Source organism: Myodes glareolus, chromosome X (genome assembly GCF_982192425.1).
Source record: "Myodes glareolus chromosome X, mMyoGla1.1, whole genome shotgun sequence".
Lineage (NCBI taxonomy): Eukaryota > Metazoa > Chordata > Mammalia > Rodentia > Cricetidae > Myodes > Myodes glareolus.
Window position 1 is genome coordinate 28,746,087 of NC_142053.1, and position 24,632 is coordinate 28,770,718.

General features: G+C 41.9%; 1 protein-coding gene across 2 annotated transcripts; it reads right to left on the bottom strand.

The window, feature by feature from the left end:
* Window positions 1-1,795: 1,795 nt before the first annotated feature.
* Window positions 1,796-23,727, bottom strand: Upf3b (UPF3B regulator of nonsense mediated mRNA decay). Of its 2 annotated transcripts, XM_048450423.3 has the most exons (11): window positions 23,456-23,727; window positions 22,507-22,613; window positions 22,242-22,348; window positions 17,889-17,987; window positions 15,513-15,623; window positions 13,335-13,378; window positions 12,741-12,923; window positions 12,314-12,352; window positions 10,269-10,429; window positions 9,165-9,465; window positions 1,796-2,785 (listed from the first exon to the last, which is right to left on the bottom strand). In XM_048450423.3, the coding sequence occupies exons 1-11, from the start codon at window positions 23,609-23,611 to the stop codon at window positions 2,636-2,638; spliced, it is 1,458 nt and encodes a 485-aa protein (XP_048306380.3). In that variant the 5' UTR covers window positions 23,612-23,727; the 3' UTR covers window positions 1,796-2,635. The 2 variants fall into 2 exon arrangements, with proteins under 2 accessions (XP_048306380.3, XP_048306381.3); XM_048450424.3 differs by lacking the exon at window positions 12,314-12,352 and having other exon boundaries at window positions 23,456-23,723.
* Between the last annotated feature and the right edge of the window lie 905 nt (window positions 23,728-24,632).

A 24,632-nucleotide genomic window follows, 5' to 3' on the forward strand; every position in this document is an offset into this window, starting at 1 on the left:
TAAGAGCACTTGCCACCACTACAGAGAACCTGGTTCAGTTCCCAGCACCTACGCGGCAGTTTACAATGGCCCGTAATTCCAGTTTCAGATGTGATCTGCTGGCACCAGGTACTCATGTGGTGCACATCAATCCAGTCCGACACAGAAGTCAGTAAAATGGGTTTTTAAAAGATACATTGCATACATGTATAAAATTGTCAAAGACTAAAGCTATTTTTAATAAATGTGAAGAAATATAAAGCCACAAGCTAGCCTATGAGTAAATGGGCAATCAATGCCACCTTAGGTGGAGCTGTCAGAAAGTCAAGCAGCAGCTCAAGAATGCTGTGCTCCACTACTCGTACGTCATGCGGTGGTGGGGGTGGGGGAAGATCCCCCCTTTACAGCCTGCAACAGATGAGAGAGCTGACCTTCCCCCTTACCAGCTGCAGCACTCAGGAACGTGGGCCCTGCCTCACCTAGGCGGCACAGCAGAGTTGGCCAGGTATTTGGAGGTAAGGGTGACCCAGCAAAGGGGAGCTGTCGTCATTACTCATCTGACATGTGGCAGCATGGGTGGAGGAGAGATGCACCCCCAAACCCCACTCATCAATGCCTGAGCCAGGTGGAGGAGCTGTCCCTACCTCTCACCAGCTGCAGCACTGGAAGGAGAGGCCACTGTACCTCACAGGGTACCACAGTAGGGCTGGCCCTGGTGGTGCAGGTGTGGAAGAGCAGACCCTGAGGGCCTGACAGGAGAACCGGTCCCACCCCTCCCTCATTGCCACAAGGGGTGAATGGGAGGGGAGGCGGGGACAGGGCCCGGACAGTACTGGAGAGCTCACCCTGGTAGTGAGGACAGGGCAGAACTGGTGGGGTGATCAACCCTGCAGCAGCTCAGGCCCAGAACCAGGGTTATGACTTCTGACTTCACTGGCCTCAATATCCACCCCATCTATGATCTGCAGGAGCACGTGAAGAAACCTGACCTGCAGATCCAAAGCTGCTGGATCTCCACAACACAGGGTAACCACAGGATATTCGAAAGAGTCCCAGTGAGGGCCCAGCATTGATAGTGTAGCACAAACCAGTAACCTCGAACCAGACCAAGGGACTCTGCAACCAACACTTGGGAGTAAAGATGTGTGGGCAAAAGTAAAAAAACTTTACTGCATGACTCACTGTATCACACTACAGCTTCCATGACGAGATTTTTAACTTTTTTCCCTTTTTTTCTTTTCCCTTCTCTTAAATTTTGCTTTATTTTGGGGGGTACAGGGATGGAGGGTGGATGTGAAGGAACAGGGAAATGAATGGGATCAAGATACATGATGTAAAAGACACAGAGGAAAAAAGAATGTCGTGCATTATTGTTTTAGAGAGTCTTACTTTGTAGCTCAGGCTAGCCTAAACCCTGCTATGTAGCACAGGATGACCTCAAATTGATGTCAATCCTCGTGCCTTGACTTTCTGAGTCCTGGGATTGCAAGTGTGAACTTGTGTCTACCTTTATTTTGTTCTGTATGGTAAAAGAATGGTGAGCCGTGATCTAACCTCTCTTTTGGTTGAAGCCTCTCCTTGCCTACTGAAGGCAGAAATTAGTATCATTTATCCCCTTTCAAAATTTCCAAGAAGTTAATTCAGTATCAACTATTTAATTTTTAAAAATCAACAGCTACTTAATAAAATTAATAAACTCACTTAGCTTCGGGCTGCAGAGGTTATAGCTGAGTGGCAGAGTGCACACAGAGCATGCCTGAGGCCCCTCTCGTCCCCAGTACCACCAGTAAGTCAGAACGTGAATAAGTAAATGTAGTTTCATACTTGAATAAAGTCAAAATTTATTGACTGCAATACAAAACAAGCTAAGACAGAAAGCTGCCATTTAACAGGAACAGATACATCGGTGTAATTTTCTTCCTGGAGAGGGTATGCACTCAAGTCATCTGACCTAAGATAGAACAAAGACTTAGATTGTCAGCAGCTAACCAAAGACTACACTTTACCTATTAATAGGAAAAAATTGCTAAAGGCAAAACGAGACATTTACAAATTTTTTTGATGCTAAGTTCACAGAAGTAAACAAAACAAGCTATAATTACAAAAACTTCAGACACAGAATATAGATGTAACATGACTATTTAAATCTTTTCCATCAACCATAATCTCTCTTCCACTCTACTTGTGCTACGATTACATGCTTGTTGCTTCTACACTACAGAGTCAACAGTTATCACCAACAATGCAAAACAGTTAGACCCCGACAAGACTTCGTGTGCTTCTGCTCCACTCAAGCTAAAACGCTCTAAGCCAGGATTAAGAACACCTGTTGATTTTAGCCCCTGCTCTGTTTTCGCTTGTGTCATACAAAGTTAAGTCCTTACTTTGCACTTGCAATGTTCTTGCTACCATCTTTGTCTGAGACATTAAAATTAACTTGTGAAAACTGCAAAAAACAATGAAATTGTACTTCCGATTCTGAGCCTGCAATCTTATTCCTGCTTAGACACACTACACTCCTCTGTAGTGCATCCCACCAGCACAGCGACCCCTTTCCTTGTTCTCTGTTCCTTTGCCCTGAAGGCACTTCTGGATAGCATAATACGTGCTCTTTGGCTGCCTGGACAGTCAGGACACCTATGGCCATCGAGTCTTCTCACTCTTCTCCTCCTTCTTTTCTATGGCTAATACCACTTTCCTGCTTTCTGTCCACTGGGGAATCTCCAGACTTGATGTTGTCATCAGGGGGACAGAGTCGATTTCGGCTTCGGGCTCCTGGTTGGTACAGCTGCATTGCTGGACGATCCTAAAAAAAACCAAAATATTCACGTTACAGCACTGTTACTCCTCTTTAACATGGGGGGAGGGGGTTTCACAGCCCTAAATGATGCATTCATATACCCCCAAATCAAGTCATACCAGGTCAAAGACCTGAATGTGTGCTACATATTAACTTCCCAATTCCTCTCTCTATCTGAAAAGCAACCTTTTCTGAAAGGAGGGATTGAAACAAGAGCCTTGTGCATGATAGATATGTGCTCCAATAAACTGTATTTCCAGCCCTTTTTCTATTTATTCTGAGACAGGCTATCTCTAAGTTGCCCAGGCAGGCCTTGAACTTACTATGTTCTTGCCTTAGCCGTCCGAGTAGCTAGAACTACAGGCCATCAACACCAGCTACACACACACACACACACACACACACACACACACACACACACAGAGCTGCTGTCCCATTTTTATTTAAGAGAGGGTTTCTCTGTGTGGCCCTGACTGTCCTGGAACTCACTCTGTAGAGCAGGCTGATCTCAGACTCACAGAGTTCCATCTGCCTCTGCCTCCTTGGTTCTGGGATTAAAGACATGTGCCACCATACCCAACTTGCAGTCACTTAAGACTTACCTTACAAAGCTGGGGTAGGATTTTGAGAAATCTACTGCCTATTTTTTAAAAATATTTATTAATTTATATTTTGCGTACATCGGAGTTTTGTCATGAGTGTTGGGTCTCCTGGAACTAGAATTACAGACAGTTATGAGCTGCCATGTGGGTGCTGGGAATTAAACCAGGGTCCTCTGGAAGAGCAGACAGTGCTCTTAACCACTGAGCCATCTCCCTAGCCCCCTACTGCCTATTTTTAAAATAATAATATGTTTTATTAATTCTTTGAGAATTTCATACATGCATATAATGTCTTTGCCTAACATTTTTTTTTTCAAGACAGGGTTTCTCTGTTGTTTCGGAGCCTGTCCCGGAACTAGCTCTGGTAGACCAGGCTGGTCTTGAACTCACAGAGTTCCACCAGCCTCTGCAACCCAAGTGCTGGGATTAAAGGCGTGCACCACTACCAGCTGGCTTTCTTTGCCTAACCTTTATTTATTTTATTATTTTTTTTTTATTTTTGAGACAGGGTTTCTCTGTAGTTTTGGGAGCCTGTCCTGGAACTAGCTCTGGTAGACCAGGCTGTCCTCGAACTCACAGAGATCCACCTGCCTCTGCCTCCCGAGTGCTGGGATTAAAGGCGTGCACCACCACCGCCCGGCCTTGCCTAACCTTTAAAGCTATCTCAAGATTCAATAATTAGCTCTATTTTTTTTTAAATGTCAAAACTACAACAATCAAGGGTGTGGTAGTTTGAATGTAATTGGCACCCATAAGCTCATAGGGAGTGGCATCTATGAGGAGGTGTGGCTTTCCTGCAGTAGGTGTGGCCTTGTTGGAGGGAGTTTGTCAATGTTAGGGTAGGGTTTAAGGTCTTATATATGTTCAAATTTAGGTACAGCCCACCATCCTAGCAGGTAGCACTTTAGAATCAGGTTCCTCAGTAAGCCAAGAAAATCACACACTTGGGCCCTTGATTCAAGTTCTATGTAAGCTTTATGATCATATGACCCTAGAAAACTTTTAAGCCATGTTAAGAATTTAGCAAGTGGTGGACTGGGGATATGGCTCACATGACACAGTGCTTGTCTAGCATGTGTAAAGCTCCGAGTTCAATCAGAGCATAAACTGGGCACAGTGATACAATTGCATAAGTAGAACACTTGGAAGGTAGAGGCAGGAAGATCAGAAGATGGAGGTCATCCTTAGTTATAACTGATTTAGTGCCAGCCTGGGATCCAAGTCTCAAACAAAACAATAAGAAAACCAGACCCACAAAAATAGTAATAAAGAATACTAAGAAATATTATAAAGAATATATAAATAAAGAATAATAAGAAAAACCAAAAAAGAATTGGGGTGTATGACTTAGTAGAACACAGGCTTTGCGTGCACAAATCTCTTACTCAAGGTCAAGGGGCTTCCTATCTCCTCAAAAAGAATTCAACAAAAAAATTATAGGCCTTCTTTGCCCTTTCTCCCTGATTTATGAAAGCTAACCCTAGAGTGTTATTCCTCTTCTGTATGTGGTACTGGGGACTGAACTCAGGCAAGTGCTCTAACACAAGCTATGGCCCCAGCCCTAAAGCACTATTCCTAATTGAATAACTGCAGCAACATATTTCACAAGATGAAATGTCAAAATACTTGACATCCCTGCATACTTTTTAAAGATATGGATAATGGGGCTTCTAGTGTGAAAAGATACAATGAATTTGGGCATCAAGGATGAAGAGCTGCTAACAGCAAGTTAGACTGCAGTGAAGATGTCTAAAGCAGACGCTGGCTCACATCTGTAAATGCCAGCAGTTGAGAGGACAGTGCAAGAGGATCACCCAGAGTTCAAGGCTGGCTGTCTTACACAGCAAAACGCCGTCTTAAAATCCAAGGAGTGGAGGATGTAGCTCAGTTAGCAGACTACTTGCTTAGCATATACAAGGCTCTTGGTTTGATTCCCAACAATGTATAAACTGGGGGTACAGCGGTGTACGCCTGTAATCCCAGCACTCAAGAGGAGGTGTTAGGAGGATCAGAAGTTCAAGCTATCCTCAGCTACATATTAAGGTTGAGACCAGCCTAGATTACATGAGACCATGTCATAAACAAAAAACAAACCAAGGGAGAAAGTATAAAAATAAAGATTTCTAAGTTCTCAGGGACTAAACAAGACACAATGATAACCCCTAGATACTGCTAGGACACCAATCTTTACTCTCAACACTGGTAAATAAAGGGGAATAAAGTATTTAACTCCTTTTCTTCTTCTTCTTCTTCTTTTTTATTTTTAAGACAGGGTTTCTCTGTAGCTTTGGTGCCTGTCCTGGAACTAGCTCTTGTAGACCAGGCTGGCCTCGAGCTCACAGAGATCCGCCTGTCTCTGCCTCTCAAGTGCTGGGATTAAAGGCGTGCGCCACCACTGCCTGGCTCTCCTTTTCTTATATAACAAGCTAATGATATTAATATTTCATGCCTTTTTCATCCTTATTCTGAAAGGTCTCACTATGTAGCCCAGAGTGGTCTACAACTCACAATCCTGCTTCAGCCTCCTGAGAGCTAGGATTACAGGCATGCACCATCATACCTGGCCTTTTCAACTTATATTTGGGTAGACACCTGAGCATGTGAGGGTCAGAGGAAAACCTGTAGTTGGTTCTTTCTTTTCACCATGTGGGTCCCAGGGATGGAACTCAGATTGTCTAGCTTAGAAGCAAGCACTCTACTCACTAAAGCATCTTGCTGGCCTCTTGTCAACTGTTTCTCTTGAAAAGCTTTAAATCAACTGAAATATTTTATAAAATTAGTACAGTGAGTACCCACATATCCTCCTCCGAGGATTCAGAAAATGGTAACATTTTGTCACATTTGCCTTTTCTCTCTTTAATGTATGTGTGCACATTTTTTCACACATTTTCTTGCAGACTCATTTAAGAAGCTGTAAACATCAAGACCATTTACTCTTAAATATTTCAATATTTCAACTTGTATCTTCAAGAATAAGGGCTGTTGTTATTCATCAATCATGACTTTTTTGAGAGGGTCTATTAAGAAAAGATTTAAATATAGATCTAAGCATGTATGCTAAGAAAGGGGGAGAGATGATCAAGGCATACCTCATACAAAGGTGCATACCTTTGACTGAGGAGATGAGAAGGAGGATCAGAAGTTCAAGGCCAGCCTAGGCTATATGGTACTTAAGGCCAGCATGAGCCACATGAGACTTTGTCTCAAGCAAACAAATTAGAAATGGAAAAGAGAAGAGATGGGAAGATGGCTCAGCAGTTAAGATCACAGGCTGCTCTTTCAGAGGATTTGGGATTTGTTCCCAGTACCCACATGGTGAATCACAACTACATGTAACTCTAGTTCTATGGTGTCTGATGGCCTCTTCTAGCTTCCTCAGGTACTGTACACATGTAGGCAAAGCCACCATACACATCATCATATAAAAATAAGTAAAGTCATTAATGACAGAAAAGGGGGAGGAAGAGGAAGGAAAGAGAGTCATATAAGAGGCGAGGAAGTAGTACACATGCTCAAGTGGGCACAGGTTTCCCAAGAGCAACCCAACCAAAACATCTAAACCAGTGGTTCTCAACCTTCCTAATGCTGTGACCTTTTAATAAAGAACCTCATGTTGTGCTGACCCCCAGCCATAAAATTACTTTTGTTGCTACTTCACAACTGTAATTTTGCTACCATTATGAATCATAATTAAATATTTTTGGTGATAGAGGCTTGATAAAGGGTTGAGAACTCTACAGGTTGAGAACTGCCATCCTAATAATGGAAACACACATTCAGCACAGGTGCACATCTGTAATCTTATTACTCTGGAGGCTTAAGCAAGACTCTTTGTCCTTACAAGTCAACTAACAAGAAAACTAGGATATCCAGGGATCATATTCTTCTTGATGTGACGTCAGAGCAAGGGAGCACAGCATCACTTAAGAATATTCTTGCTGGGCAGTGGTGGCGCACGCCTTTAATCCCAGCACTTGGGAGGCAGAGGCAGGTGGATCTCTGTGAGTTTGAGATCAGCCTGGTCTACAGAGTGAGTTCCAAGACAGGCTCCAAAAGCTACAAATGGAAACCCTGTCTCGAACTCCCCACCACGCAGGAAGTTCTTGTCTACGACTGAGTAAGGATATTCAAAGTCTCAAGATCAGGGCATACCAGGTATTATGTCTATTTTGTTTTTGAGACAGGGTCTCACTATGTAGCCATAGCTAGCCTGAAACTCATTGTTTAGACCAGGCTGGCCTCAAATTTGTAAAGATCTACCTGTCTTACAGTGATCAATCTGCTCCTGCCTCCTTAGTTTTGGGATTAAAGGTATGCACCACCATGCCCAGCCGTTTTAGAGATTTATTTTTATTATTTTTAACTGTGGGGTGTGTGTGTGCATGTGTGTATTTATGTGCAACTTGCTCATAGAGGCTGGAGTTACAGATTCTGTGACTGTCTAACATGGGTGCTAGGAACTGAAGTCCAGTACCCTGGAAAAGCAATATTCACTCTTAACTGCTAAGCCATCTCTCCAGCCCCAAGTTTTTTTTTTAAGTAAATAAAATTTGCTTAGGACACAGCTATACTCAATTCATTCCTTTTTTTCCTTTTTGCAGTGCTGGGACTGAACCTTGGGCCTCATGCAGTTTAGGCAAGCACTCTTAACCACTGAGAAATACTCCCAGCTCCAAGATCATTTTTATATACCATCATGCCTGTTTTCTTAACAGAATTTAGCTGCTATGTCAGAGACCATATGGCTCTCACAGCTTAATATATTTACCAGCTGGCCTTTTCTAGGAATGCTTGCTGATTTCCAGCCTAGATTTGATTATTATTTTCATTTTAAAATTGTTCAGTTAATTATAAGTTTTTAGTACTGGGGATTGAACATTCATGTTAAGTTGTCTATCACAGTACCAGCACTTAATTATTAACTGTAAAAGAAACAGGATATATGTTCAATGAGATCAAAATGTTATAATTTGCCAGTCTACAATCTGAGAAGATCCATAAGACAAATTGGTTTCTGCAACCAACAATTCAATATCAGGAAAACAAAAGGGAGATTGCTTAAATGAAAAGAGAATTCAACCACACACTAGTTAACTATTTCAAACACATATACTTTAAGAACTTTGTTCATAGCCCTTGTTTAAGAAGACATTAATGATGTAATTGAGAAACTCTGAATTATGAATAAAAGGGATATTAAGAAATTACTGCTTGGACTGGAGAGATGGCTTAGTGGTTAAGAACACTGGCTGTTCTTCCAGAGGTACTGAGTTCAGTTCCCAGCAACCACATGATGGCTCACAACCATCAAAAATGAGATCTGGTGCCCTCTTCTGCATGAAGGCAGACATGCAGGCAGAATACTGTATATATAATAAATACATCCTAAAAAAAAAAAAGAAAAGAAATCACTGTTCATCAGGTAAGGGCACTTGCTGTGAAGCTTGACAACCTGAGTTCAATCCCTAGGATCTACATGGTGGAAGGAGAGAAATGACTCCCACAAATTGCCCTCTGACTGTCACTCATGCACTGAGACCTAATGTGCACTTGCACACACTTATATGCATGCACACACAAAATAAATGAGTAAATAAACATAACAAAAGAAATTAAAATTCCACAATAGGGACTAAGGATGAAGCTCACTAGCAGAAAGCTTGCAAAGCTCTGAGTTCAATACCTAGTGGGGGTGGGGAGAGCACTCATTCCTTTACATTTATTCTTGTAAGAATGGGGAAATCAATCCTCATAAAATAAGCAAGTTTAATCAAAAGCAGCACCTTGTTCCTTATGCGGTCTCTCTTAACCACTTCCTCTTTCTTTTCAGCTTTTTCCAAGGTGCATATTGATTCTGTATTCTCACTCTTCTTCCCTTTATCTCGAAGCGCTTCTTTATCTCTCTTCAGTTCCTCTTCCTTTCGTTTGAAAGCCTTCTCTTTCTCATAGCGCTCCTTCTGCTGCTGCCTCCGGCGTTCTTCTTCTTGCCGCTTTATCCTCTCTCTTTCTCGGATCATGCGCTCCTGATCTCTTTCGTAATCCCGATCCCTGTCCCTGTAATCTCTGACATTCTCATCATCAAGCCTGTGTGACAAACAAACACGAGAGCTAGAAACACAGCTTGGCTGACAGGGTGCTTTACTTAATGATGTATGATCAAGTCCCAGCACCATAGGCTGGCCTCAAACACACGAGACCCTGTCTGAAAAACAGAGTCGAACAAAAGAAAGGAAGGTGAGCCTGAACCTTCAAGCATCCTGCAATTGCAAGTGCAGGAACACTCTGCTAACTTGGCCATCCTAATGAGGGTGCACTGACTGCTACAGCTGAGGGAAAAGTAGTGTTTTCGAAAACAAGCAAAACCAGAGGTCAGGACTGAAGAGCTGGCTCACCAGTTAAGAACCTATTGCTTTTGCAGAAAACTTGAGTTTGTTTCCCAGCACTCACATCAGGGGCTCACAAGCATCTGTAACTCCAGTCCCAGGGGGTCGGACACCTATGGCCTCCAAGGGCATTTGCACACGTGCACATAGCCACATATTAGACACATACACATAACTGAAAATAATATAAATAAGTCTTTTAAAAAAGAAAAACCAACGGTCATTCACCTAGATGAAAACACTAAAATATTTGAAACTTTTCCTCTTCCTTCTTCCACATGTATAAAGCAATTCATCTTTTTTTTTTTTTGACAAGGTCTTACTATGTAGTCTAGGCTGGTCTGGAAACTAACAATCCTCCTACCTCAGCCTCCTAAGTGTTCTTACATGTGAGCACAGTATTCCAACCAGCAATTAATTTAACTCCATGCAAGTATAGGACATGCCGTCTACATTAATGGCTAGCGATGAAATGTGGCTCAGAGCTCTCAATCGCTGACTGACCTCTTTGGCTTTTCATCCTTCAGGTCAACATCAAAACGCCTGGGCAGAGGACAACTTTGCCCACAGGCTCTTTCTTCATTCAGATTCTCTTTGTCCATTTTCTTGGCTTTGTCTCTCTTATCAAGTTCTTTTTCATCTCCTTTTTCTGGTTTCTTGAGCAGCTTTTAAAGAGAAAAATTTTTATTTTTTATTTTGGTGAATAGGACATTGCCTTTTGATTTTATCAAAAATCCCACAATATACTATTTTGACTTTAGACTACGGAAAGCCCCTTATCTTTGTGCCATTATTCTCAAACTTACAGGCAAACAGCTAATGCACAATAGTGACTTACTAAAAGGATGCTACTATTGTGAAAGTATCATTCCTTCCACGGGAAGTGGTCTCATCATCCTGTGGCAATGGGATCAGACTCCTTTGGTTTTAAATGGACTCTTTTGAAGGGGTTTTGAGACAGGTTCTTACTATGTAGCCCAGGCTATCCAGGAAACTACAATCTGCCTATATCTGTCTCCCTAGTACTGGTTAAAAGTGTACACCACCATACCTGGCTATAGGTCAAACTTTTAAGTCAGTCAAGTTTTTTGTTTTTCTTTTTCTTTTATATATATATGCCTGCAATGCCAAATGCCTTGATTACCAAAGGAGAGATTCATTGTGGGAATGATTCTGCCTTAAGCCTGAGAATAACATATTTACAATGGTATAATCACATAATCATTAGAAATAAATATCAAGAATTATTTGGCACTGAGTTTTTAAAACCCAAAAGTCTTATACAATAGAATGCTGAAATTCCAACTCTACTCAATGCCACATATGCTACTCTTTCTGACATCACTGCTAGAAAGAGGTATCATGGATACCTCTGCTAGGTGTTGGATAGGCAGAGATTCTCAGGCAAAACAAAATATCACAGTAAATGCATCATAAGAGGTTCACCTCAGGGAAAAGGCACCATGCAAGTCACCAAGCAAAAGGCAAAGGAACCACAGGACTTAAGCATGAGCTACTTCAGCACACACAGCCACTACAAATGGGAATCCAAAATGGACACAAAGAAGGTCCCAAAGTAAAATGAGGGCAGATGTGCAGGTTTCATTTGAAGTGTTCTTATTTCTCTAACAAACATCTACCTGTATTAGATGCCAAGATGTTCATTACTCAATAAGAACATTAGAAAAGCTCTCTAGCATGGCTGGCTCTACCTTCTGTCTTGCTCATCATGCAGATAAACAAGTCAAATCAATTGTGGCATGGTGAGCAGAGACTCAGCTGGAAAGAACTAAGCTGGAAGTTTCCTGTGTATCAGTAATGATGAGTCCAAAGGAGACTCAGGAAACCCCAGCTACCCTAACTGCTGCATTTCCAAAAAGTAGAAGGCAACCATGCTGGCATATCTGTGAGATGTTTTCAGACTTTTTGATGGTCTAGCTGCAAGTAGTTCTCTGGGATGTTCACTGGAGCAAGGGCTGCCCAAGCCATACCCTTGGGAAGAAAGCAGCAAGGCTGAGATCTTTCTACAGGTTTTCCTCTTCCTATATGCAATGTTGCAATAAGCACCTGCTGATTACAGATTCCTAGATGCAAGACAGTAACTCAGGAATCATGAGGGGAAAGCACTTAAGGCAGGGTGTTTGTCAACACTCTTCCCCCAGGGCAGCCACTTAGGAGAGGCATAGAGGAAGAGAGGGCACGATATAAACTGCCTTTCCTCTGAAGCCACACTGCTGAGGCTTCTGGGTACACAGCAGAACATCAGGTGTCACTTGAATGCCCTCTATTTATTCTATCCTATCTTACTGAAGTACTAGAACTGCAGGGCAGGCTGACTTCACACTAAACCCTTCTGCCTTGATGAATTACCTTGTCTGGTTTTGGGTTTCCTTTTAAAGAGAGATGTCAAATAGCTCAGCTTTCACAAAGACCCAAGTCAATCTGAAGGGGTTTCAACACATAACACTACCACCACCACCAAAAGTTATGAGCTAAGACCTGTGTGTGACATGATACTAGGTGCTCTGTATCATGTACTTGATCCTTACATTTTTCTGATTCACAGCTTGTAACAGAAACCTGTGTACCTGAAGACAGTGGAAAACAAACAGATGAGGCAACTTCATGTATCATTTATGAAAGAAAAGCTGAAAAAAAACCCCACATTCATGCAAGCCAAGCCTAAGTCCTCATTTACCAGGAACCGAGAGACTAGCAACCCACATAGCAAACATTATTAGTGACTTAAACAAAACAGGTCTGCAATGAAGGACGATAGCATTGGGTAAACTACCGAATCCTTCTAAGTCATCCTATGCTTAAAACTTAATATTATTACTATGATAGGAAATCTTTTTATTTCCACAACCCACCCCCAAAAGTGCAAAAATAAAACAAAACTTGCAACAACACAAGGCTCATGCATAGACACATGCAGTTTCAGTGACATGCAGTCTATTTCCGTTGTTCCCATACCTTAATCTTTGGTTCATCCTTTATTTTTTCCCTTTCTGGAACTCTCTCTATCTTCTTTAGCTTTTCTATATCTTTCCTTTTTCGTTTCTCCTCTTCTTTCCATTTTCTTCTCTCTTCTTCTCGTTGTCTTTTCCTTTCTATTTCTCGTCTCCTCCTTTCTTCCCTCTTTTCTTCTCTCATTCGCTAGAAATACGAACACAATCCTTCCAATTACAAAGGCACCAAAACCCCAACTAGCTGCAAAGGCATTATGGGTACCTGCCACCCATCTGACTTCTTTCCTACTTTGTACAAGAACCTTAATAGCCATTCTCTATCTATCATAATCAAGTCTCCCATGGTTTCCTTTGTTTGTATGTATACATACATACATACATATATATATTCCCTGAGGCATTTGGGTTATCACCAATGTCCCTGGAGCAGCAAAGCTCTCTCTAGGTCTGCAAGGTAAGTCCATAGGCTCACCACCACCATGAAGATGCCCAAAGAAGCTAGACCTTTAAGGGCTAACTGTGGGAATTCCAAGGCTCTCAAATGTTTATACACGATGAACTAATCAAGAACTAGGCGAACTACACAATGAAAACTCACCTGTTTGTTCTTCAGGAAGCTCAAAAGTGGGGTTGTCCTTTTAGCTATAAAGCACAAGCAGATTATTAATAATGCTTATCAAGCCTGGAAAGGATTTCACTTTCAGTCAGCCCCTGCTACCCACTCAAGATGGGGAAATGACACCCTTACAAAATCCACCCTATTAATCCAAACAAGTTGTATAGTATTCTATTTCAAAATGCAGGCTTAAATTACATTTTTTAAAAAGTGAATAAAACTGGGTGTGGTGGCATACACCTGAGGAAGCAAGAGGATCAGGAGTTTAGACTATCCTTGGCTGTATGGTCACATAGTTTGGGGTCAGCCTGGGATACATGAGACCCTCTCAAAAAAAAAAAAAAAAGAGAAAAGACAGTGAATAAATTGTCATTAGAATACTGAAAGTTGGGGCTGGAGAGGTGGCTCAGCAGTTAAGAGCACTGGTTGCTCTTCCTGAGGTCCTGAGTTCAGTTCCCAGTGCCCACATGGTGGCTCACAATCTGATGTCGTCTTCTGGGCTGCAGACATACATGCAGACAAAGCATGTGTACATAAAAATAAATCGTAAAAAAAGAAATGCTGAAAGTTTTTATGAGCAATTTCTAGTTGGTAAGACACAGGTAAATAAGTACATTTTTATTAAATAGGAGTTTAAGTTTGTCTGACTGGAAAGAAACCAAGGGCAGGAGCGTGCACTCCAAACAGCTGGTCATTCTGATGCCCTAGTTTTGCTTCGGGGAATTTATTCTAAGGAAGCTACCAGTAATGAGCTTAATCTGCATATTTATTAATAGAAACCAAGCTTTAGCATTTTAGTAAGGGGCTGGAGAGACGGCTCAGGGGTGAAGAGTAAGTACTGCTACGGCAGAAGACCCAAGTCCACCTCTCAGGAACCACATCAGAATCCCAGCGCTAGGCAATCTGAAGTCTCCTGCCTTCCCAGGCACCTGCACCCATGTGCATACACTCCCCCCCCACATAAACATTAGAAAAGTAAAAATGGGCCAGACATGGTGGCATACTAGGGAGATAGGAGACTAGGAGACAGGTGGCAGGAGGATCTCTGTGCGGTCATCCTGGTGTAGAGAGTGAGTTCCAGGACAGCCAGGACTACAGAGGGAACCTGTCTCAAAACAACAAACAAATACTAAAAACAACAACAACAACAAAAACCCTTAAATTCATTTTTCAACATGCTGAACAGTGATGTTAGCCCCCATGACATCTTTTTGAACACATCTTTATTTTAAAAAAAAACAAAAAAACAAAAAACCTTTCTACCTTTCTGTTTGTTTAGAGATAGGGTCTAATACGGCTTAGGCTGGTCTGAAAGGACTCACTATGTAACCAACGATGGTCTTTTTTTTTTTTTTCAAGACAAGGTTTCTCTGTGTAACAGCCTTGGATGTTAGAACTCACTCTGTAGACCAGGCTGGCCTTGAATTCACAGAGATCCACCTGCCTCTGCCTCCCAAGTGCTGGGATTAAAGGCGTGCACCACCACTGCCCAGCTCTCCAAGGATGATTTTAACCTCTGGTCCCCTTTCCTCTATCCCCTCCACCCCACCAAGTGCTGGGATTACAAGCATATGCTACCATTATTGCTTTTTTTTTGAAACAGCATCCTGCTCACTTAACTGTACAACTGGCCATGAACAAACTGTAGTGTAGGCAGTTTCTATCCTCCTACCTCAGCCTCCTGAGTAGCTAGGACTAGGGAACAAATTTATGGGATAAATTCCTAGAAGTGGAAATCCTGGGTCAAATACATGTCAATAGTTAGAGCTGGTTGCTTAGAACCAACATCTAAGTGAAAATTTCTCAGATTTTCAGTTTTCTAATAATAAACTTCAGTTTTTTAGATTACCAGGTCAATTTTTCGGAATAAGATCTTACTGCTAGAAGACATCAATTGTGTACCATCTACTAGGCATCCCGTAACAAGCTTTAAACTTTGCATATGCATAGCATAGCTGTATAACAAACACTAAGTGGGTCAGTGGAGCCCTGTCTTGTGGGTGCAGTGTCTCAATCCCGTGAGGCAGGTATTTACTGTGCATTAAAGTAGAAGTAGTCTCAGAGAAGGGAGTGACTTCAAGATCACTCGGCTGCCAAATCAGACAGGAGGAGACAGACTTAGATGAAAAAGCCACTGGCCAAAACCCTTTTCTTACTTACCTATTAATTCTCGATTTTTGGCTTCTATTTCCTCCAGCAATGTCTCTGGAGTAGATGTCATTTTTTCATTGTCTGTGGCATAACTCTCCAAAAATTTTCTGTATTCTGGATCTAAGTAATCATTTAAGGAACCAGAAAACAGAGACTTTAAACAACAAAAAAGCAATATTACCTAGGACAGATCTTTATCTAAGAAGATATTTTTCTACTATATGGAAGACTTAAAAAACAAAAAACAACACTCACACAAGATAGATCACTAGGGTTACTTTGGAACTCAAATCACTGATACCCACGGTGGAGTCTGGTGTAACAGAGGGATCAGGAAAAATGAGAGAGCATACATTAGAACACACTGACAAGAGGTGGAACACTGTTCTAGGCCGGGGGTTGCAGCTCAGTTTGAGAGCGCTTGCTTAAATGGATGAGGCACTTGGTTTGAGCCCCAGAATCTCAGGAGAAAAAAAGTCTAAGGACCCTATGAAAGCAAAGCCCCACCTACAGGAGAAACAGGAATTACATAGTATTCCTTAACAGTGTGTAAGCAATTTGTGCATGAGCACACGCCACTTTATGACACCTCAACATCGGAAAGTGTGGTGGTCCAAAAAGATAAATTAGAGGCCAAGTCCTAGACATGGCTTTGGAGACTGAGACTGTGGTGATTCCTGGAGCTCTCTCCTAGGTATCTCCATCCTAAGGAAGGGAAATATACCTGAGTCATTATGTTGTTTGCACTGCCACATTTCATATCTGGAGTATCATCAATAAAAAGTTGTGTACTTGACTCTTCACTGTTTCATAATAACAAACGACAAAAATTCAACAATTTTTATTTTATTCAACATTTTTATATCAGATTGATTCTAAAAGATCAATCTGATATAAAAATATTGGGGCTGGTAGTTAGATAGATGGCTGGTTGGAGATATGGCTAAGTAGTTAAGAACACTGGCTTCTCTTTCAGAGGATCCCGGTTTGATTCTCAAAATTCAATAGTGGCTTACAACTTTGTATCACTCCAATTCTAGGGAATTCAACATTCTCTTCTAGCCTCTGAGGGCTCCACCTATGCATGTGGTGCACAGACATACATGCAGGCAAAACACCCAAACAAATAAAAAATAAAATTTAAAAAAAACCACACTGGGGCTAAATCCTTATCTAATACAATAAGAGTTATATAATACAATAAGAGTTTTCCAACATAATAGTACCAAAATCTCAAAATCTGGAGTTGGTTATGCCTTACATGGAAATTATGCCAGTTTTCCATTCCTCTATTTTCGTTTAGCTTAATAACTATATGTATTGCTAACTGCATACTCAAGGCTTAGGGGATTAGAATGCTGATTTCAGTTGTTTTATATGAAGCGACTTGGAGATAAAAGGTTTTCCCCTTGGGGGTGGGAGTGTCTATCAAGATGGCTCAGAGGTAAAAACATTTGCTGCCAAACCTGCTGACCCGAGATCCATCCCCAGGACCCAAATAGTAGAGGGGAGACTAACTCCTAAAAGCTGTCCCCTAAACTCTACACTTATGTATTCTCCCCATCCCCAATTGTATACATTAATATTTTTTCTAGTAATTTTTTTATTACTTTATAAATAATATCATTCAAAATTTCCATTTCCTACATTAATATTTTTTAAAGTTTTTTTGGGGGGGGCTAGAGAAATTGGTCAGTAGTTAAGAGTATTGACTGCGGTTCCAGAGGACCTGGGTTTAATTCTAAGCACCCCATAGTGGCACACACACACACACACACACACACACACACACACACACACACACACAAACTTTTACAATGTTTTCAACCATAGGTCAAACCTTGTTTTAGAAAGATAACAGAAACTAAAAGTTAAATCACAGCAATGGTAGGAGGCTGCAAGGAGCAGTCAATATCATTTAAACTAATTTTTGAGGCTGGAGAGGTGGCTGAGAGGTTAAGAGCACTGGCTACTCTTCCAGAGGTCCAGAGTTCAATTCCCAGCAACCACATGGTGGCTCACAACCATCTATAACAAGATCTGGTGCCTGGCCTGCAAGCAGAACACTGTAAAACATAATTAAAAACTGCTTTTGCTTACCATTTCCTAACCAGCAGACTCAGAATGATTTACTGCTCAGTGGTCAAGACTGGATGGCTCAGTGGCAGAGGAATAAAATGCCACTAAACCAAAGAGAAGAGAAACACTGGAGAACCCACACCCACTGTCACAATTCAGCAACGCTTCTGCAGGCATAAGATTTCTCATTAACTTTATTTGAAATGTTTCTAATGTAACATATTGGACTCTAACTCACAAAAGCATTATGCAAAAGAACTTAAAAAAAGCTCAAAGCAGCAATATATAACCAGAGCTATACTGTACCATCATCGATAGTCCCAACTTTTGTATCTCTTTTCTTAATCTTCTTTTTTGCAGCTTTTTGAAAAGGTGCAAATTCTACTATAGCATGATATTCCTGACCTGTTTAGAGAGAAAAAAAAATGCCACTCTTGCTGTAATAAAGATCTCAAAAGTGGGTACAAGCAAATCATCTACTATTTTCTAGACCTATTTAGATGGCAGTCATTTGAATAGTCTCCCAAATGCCAAAACTCTTAACTAGATTGACACAACTACAGAACTGACACTGATAGCATAATTAAAGCTATGGCATCGAGCTGGGTGTGGTGGCATGTACCTACAGTCTCAACTATTGGGAGGACTGAGACAGGAAGACTGCTTGAGCCCAAAAGTTTCAGGCCAGCCTGGGCAACACACAAAGATCCTATCTCTATCAACAACAAAAATAAGTAAAGATAAGGCATAGAAGTAACGTTCCCTGAAATTCAACTTCTAAAATGCAGTATTTTGATATGTGAAAAGAAAATCTACAAATTAATTTTCATTATGAAATTCATTCCATATATCAGAGCATGGTATAGTGGGTCATCTATAGCCCTAGCACTAGGATGGTTAAAATAGGAGGGTCATGAGTTCAAGGTCAGCCTGGGCTGCCTAGCAAACACCAATTCAAAAATCCTAAATAAACCAGCAAATATTAGAAATCTCTTAAATAAGCAATTGTTAAAAAAATATGGTGGCTTTTTTTTTTTGGAAGTAGGACACATCACATAGCCACAGCCAGCCTCCAACTTTCTATGCAACTGATACTGTCTTAAACCCTTGATCTTCCTGCATCCAACTCCCAAACTCTGGTATTAAAGGGATACAATGCCCAGCTACATGAGAGAAATCTAGAGACAGAAGCTTAGTGTGGTGGCACATGCCTGTAGTCCCAGTACTCATGAGGAAGAATGCCTTGAGTTGAGGCCAGCATGGGATACAGAGTAAGACCCTGTTTGAGGATGAGGGGAAACACTAATGGCTTAGAGCTAGTTGTGGGGGTGACAACTAATAAGTATGGGGTTTCTCACTGGGATGATAATCACAGTCTAAAATTAGACTGTGGTGATGGCTATACAACTCTGTGATTATATGAAAAAAACCCCCACTGAACTGTATTCTTTAAAAGGGCATATTTTATGGTGTGTGAATTACGCCTACATAAAAATATTATTTTCAGTAAGGTACCAATATAAGTTTGACAGATATTATTAACTTCATTATGGCAATCATCTCACAGTATATATATACATACATCAAGTTATCATATTGTCAACAAACTTGTATAAATTTGTCAATTTGATCTCACTAAACAGAAAACTGTTTAAAGTCAGGTATGGTGGCTTGTACCTATAATCGTAGCACTCAGGAAACAGAGACAGGAGGATTGCCACAAGTTCAAGGCCAGCCTGGTCTATATATATTGAAAGACTGTTTCAAAAATGCAAAACAAAGTAAAACAAAAAAGACTACATATTGCACAAATGATATGATTCTGCTGCTATGAAATGCCCAGAGTAGGGAAATCCATAGAGAAGGTAGATTAGCTGACTGCCAGGGCTGAGCGGAGAGTAGAAGACTGCTAACAGAGAGGAGTTATTTTGGAGATGGTCAACGCTCCAGCAAAGTGATACTCGCAGAACTTTGCGAATATACTAAACCCTACTAAATTTGCGCTTATAGATGGTGAATTTCTTTCTTTCTTTTTTCTGGGTGTGTGTGGGGGGGAGGTTCTCAAGACAGGGCTTCTCATTAGCTATGGAGTCGTCCTGGAATTTGCTCTGTAGACCATGCTGCCCTTGAACTCACAGAGATCCACCTGCCTCTGCGAGCTGGGATTAAAAGCGCATGCCACCACTACCCGGTAAAAGATAGTAAATTTCAATTGAAAAAGAAAACTGACTGCTAAAAAATAGATATAGCCGATCATTCCCACTGAACAATGTCATACATGGTACAAAATACTGTCTTCTCAAATAAATTAATAAGATAAAAAATACTATATTTTCAGTGCCATAAACTAGAATAAATTAACAACTGGGTTCTTATGTGGGGTTGGGAGGCATAGATGCAATTAGAGAGGAAGGCAGGAGGATGAGGAAGTCAAAGCTAGCTTAGGCTACATGGGACCTGTCTCAAACAAAAACAAATCATGAAGGAAACATGGTTATGAAAATCCTAACAAATGCAGAATCAGATCAGGAGGATTAACTGCTATCTATTGGAGGAGCGGAAGAAAGAAAACTAGACTGAAGCACAGTGGGAGATCAACTGGGGGAAACACCGGAACCAGAGCCAAGGCAAGGTGGTGCAGGGCTGTTACTGCCAGGATGAGTTTGGAATTTTTGTTTCATAGCTATCAACTTAAATAATCTTTTCAAAAGGGTTAATTTCAAGTTGGGGATGTAGCTCACTGACAGAGACACGGCCTCGTATGTGAGAGACCCTGGGTCTACTCTTTTTGCACGCACACACACACAAGGAATCTTATGGCAATTAAAGTCTACAAAAATAGAAAAACAGAAACCCCTGTAAGGAGAAAGTGGCTGTCTACACATTGGCTGATGAGGACACAGAATGTAAAGTATAGGTAAGTCTCAGGGAAGAATGCACTTTAGGGGCTGGAGAGATGGCTCAGTGATTAAGAGCACTTATTGCTCTTAGAGCTGGGTTCAATTCCCAGCACCCACATGGCAGCTCACAACCACCTGGAACTCTCCAGTTCCAAGGGATCTGGTGCCCTGGTCTGGTCTCAGTGGGCATCAGGCATGAATATGGTGCACAGACATACATGCAGGCAACACTCATATGCGTAAATTTTTTTAAAAAAATACACACAATAAATGTTACTTAAATATAAAAAACTGTATACAATGGGCTGGTGAGAGGACTCAATGGGTAAGTACACTTGCCACCAAGGCTGATGACCTAAGTTCGATTCCCAGCACCCTCACAGTGAAATGAGAGAATATGTGTACCATAACCCACAGACACACAAAATAAATAAATACACAGAATAAAATTGTTTAAGAAAATAAGCCAGGCGGTAGCGACACACGCCTTTAATCCCAACACTCAGGAGGCAGAGGCAGCTGAATCTTTGTGAGTTCTGAGTTCGAGGTCAGCCTGGTCTACAGAGCAAGTTCCAGAACAGGCTCCAAAGCTACACAGAGAAACCCGGTCTTGAAAAACCAAAACCAAAAAATGAGAGAGAAAGAAAAGAAGAAAATAATACATTGATAAGACTCCTAACTTGAATCAGATGTAAAGGATAAAGAAATAAAAATATCACTACAACTTGTGAGCTAAGTGAGAAATCACTGCTACCTACTAGAATAAAAATGCTGGTCAGGAAAAACAGCTAGTCTGGGAAAATTTATAGAAGTTAGGCATGGAAGAGCATAACAGAGAGTGACTATGGCAAGTGAGAGGCCCTTGTTTTATCCTTTGTGCCACACAAGTTCGATAAACACAATTGTCAAGCCTTCAGCTTTTATTGGCATACACCATAACAAGGATTCAATATTTGAAAACTGGTAATAATTGAGAAACCTTATATCACTTATCTATAATTATAAAACCAAATGAAAGATGGCAAATGCCAACCTAGATACATTCTGGCTAAATATTGCAAGTAGCCAACAGCAAGTAAAAAGTGAGATTGGAATTAAGTCAGAAATTTGTCATTGTTATAAACTGTGTGTCCTAGATACAAAGAGCTTGTATGTTTATGTGTTTTGCTGGTGCTGGGGAAATCACACCAGGGCCTCACATGATATTAATCACTACATCTTCAGTCTGGGAGATCAAATTTGATGTGTTAGCTATGTACAACTTTGTGAGAAAGATAAAAAACAGTATTCTCACTGAGGACTCCTGACCTAAAGGATATTAATACCTCTGAAGCAGAAAGTCAACACTTAAAACAAGTTTAAGGTGTCGCATAAGAAGAAATCAATGGCAATTTCATTCACTGGATCCAACTAAAGTAAGTTAATAAAAATATCTCAGGATTTTAAAAACCCTTTACATGTTGCACATTCTATCATAAAGGACTTGAGAAAAAGTGCCTACATAGGCGTGGAGAAAGCAGTGTTTTGTGTACTGCTCGCCCCCTCTCCCCTTCCCCCCTTTTCCTCCTGCCCTCCCCATCCCTGACCCTCTCTTTTTCCAGGGTCATTCTAGGCAGCCCAGAATGGCCTCTAACTTGCAGTCATCCTCCTGCCTCTGTCACTAGAGTGCTGCTAATAGGTAGGTACGCACCGCTACTGACCGCACACAGTCTCTTCAATGTAAAAATGGCAAACTCTCCTAAATCTTAGAAGGACTCACCTTTATTGTCAAGGAATACATAGCCATCAAATCGGTCCCTGAATAAAATAATGTCCTCTTGGTTTTTAAAGTTGATATAGGCTCTGGCATACATATGAGGATACAGACTGTAGAGGGAAAGCAGGTATGTGAATATGCTTGCAGGTGTCTGGCTGAATTGCAAATATGTATGCATCAAAGAAACTAGCTCAAAACCAAAAAGGAGGATAAAAGAACGGAAGACTGCTTTCCACCCCAGTTTTTAATTATTATTATTATTTTTTACCTAGTATCATTGGAAAAAAACTCAAAATAATCATGCTCAGGCATAGGTTGAAGATGCTCCTGAAGCTGCTCCTTGGTCAAAGTGGGAGGTAATCTTCGAATTACCACCTTAGGAAATACGAGGGAAACAAGATCAGCACACACCAACTTTCTCGCATACCCTTATCATGGCTCTTGAGGATCGGCTTTAAAATACAAAACCACTGAGACTATTCTCCTGCAGCCCAATACTCAGGATTAGTCAAAGGTGGGGGCAACGCGGGTTTATAAACACTCTCGGAAATGGACTCTGGCGCAAGGACACTCTTAGGTTCTGCTCTTAAATAGCAACCCCGCAGTGTGAAACCCGTTCTTAAATGGGTCTATTGGTAAACAGGTAGACAAATCCTGGTCTTTCGTAGATGTCACGAAATCGTCTCTCTCACACTGGTATTTCTAACTCGCGCTGAAAGAATGCCTTCCCTATTCTGCTTAACATATGTAAAACATTTCACCCGTCGCCGTCCGTCTGTCGTGCCCCTCCAGATCATCAAGTCCCTTCAGGGACTTCCCCAACTCGCTTCCATTAGCCCATCAACCCATCACAAGCACTCCCACCCCTCACCCGGGGTGTCGCAAGGACTATTTAGACGTTCAGCGCAATTAAAGTTCCCCTATCTTGACTGCCGCTCCCCTCTCCCGTGACCACGCCACAGTTGCAACTCTAACTTAACCCACCCTTCTCATCTGGGGAGCCCTCGCTTTCCCTCACCGCCCCCCCGCCATTCGGGGGCTTGACCAGAACCCGCTAATCCCATTTTCACCGGCGCTTGAGACCAAGCAAAGCGATTTTCATTCAGTCAGAACGAGAAGAGAAACCCGGGAGAGGGAGAGAACAGCCCCGTTCCCAGCCAGCCTCTCCAACCCGTGTACACGTCCCGCCCTCTCTCGGGCCACCCGCCGGTAGGCACCTTGCTTAAAGCTTCTTTCTTCTCCCTGTTGCGATCTTGCTTATCTTCCCCTTTGGCGCCTTCGGCAGTAGCACCGGCGCTGCTGCCCGTGGCACCCTGAGGCGTTAAAAGGGTCACTCGCTTCTCCTTAGGCCTGTGATCTTTCTCTTCCTTCATGGTCACGGTTACGCTCCTCGGAGCGCTGGCTCAGCTGCGATGCCGTTACGCCGGGCACCTACGACTCACGGCAAGAAGCCTCCAGAGCTCCGCCTCTAACAAATGCCCCTGGTGATAAGCGGAGCCTGGCGTTCCATTGGGTTCCCCGAGATCTCGCGAGAGTCTAGGGCACCCAGCTTTACTCCGGGGGTGAGGGTTTTTTAACACCTGGTCTAACTTCCCGCCTGCCTAACCGCCTCGCGACCCAATCCCCTAGCGGCCCAGAGTCCCGCGGGGCCCGCCCCTTCGCGCGTCAGTAGCAACTCCGCCATCTTGTCTGGAGTTGGACTCTTTCGTGGACTACAACTCCCTGCATGCAACGCAACTACCCGCCTAGGATTGGAACGTGGGAATTTTACAGCTGTCTCAGGGTCTCTATTTTAAGTACATGTAATCTTTTTTTTTTTTCTTTTTTGGTTTTTCGAGACAGGGTTTCCTCAGTGTAACAGCCCTGGGCTGACCTGGAACTCACTTTATAGACCAGGCTGGCCTCGAACTCACAGAGATCCATCTGTCGCTGCCTCCCGAGTGCTGGGATTTACAGGCGTGCGCCACCACCGCCCGGCATATGTGATCATTTAATATTAAATTTTAGTGTTCATTTTTTTCAGATAGGGTTTTGAGCCGCGTGTGGTAGCTGTTGCCTGTAATCCCAACACTGGGGAGCCTGAGGGTGGAGAATCACAGCAGGTTCAAAGTCTGGTCTAAATAGCAAATTCCAGACAAATTAGTGCTAGATAGTGGAGCCCTGTATCAACCAAACAATCAATAGGTACATAAATAGATAAGGAAAAGTTGTCCCTTTTTTTGTGAAGTACACTTTCAGAAGGGTTAAAGCCTAGTATGAAGATTTACTGATTAGATTTACTGATTAGATTTACTGATTAGGATTTACAAAATTAACTGGGCGGTCATGGCACATGCCTCAGAGGCAGGCAGATCTCTGTGAGTTTGAAGTCAGCTTGGTCTACAGAACGAGTTC

Coding starts and splice junctions, on each gene's coding strand:
- Upf3b (XM_048450423.3), bottom strand. CDS start 23,611: ATGAAGGAAGAGAAAGATCACAGGCCTAAGGAGAAGCGAGTGACCCTT. Junction 22,614..23,455: donor AGAAAGAAGCTTTAAGCAAG/GTGCCTACCGGC, acceptor GTATTTCCTAAG/GTGGTAATTCGAAGATTACC. Junction 12,924..13,334: donor GCTTCCTGAAGAACAAACAG/GTGAGTTTTCAT, acceptor TCGTATTTCTAG/CGAATGAGAGAAGAAAAGAG.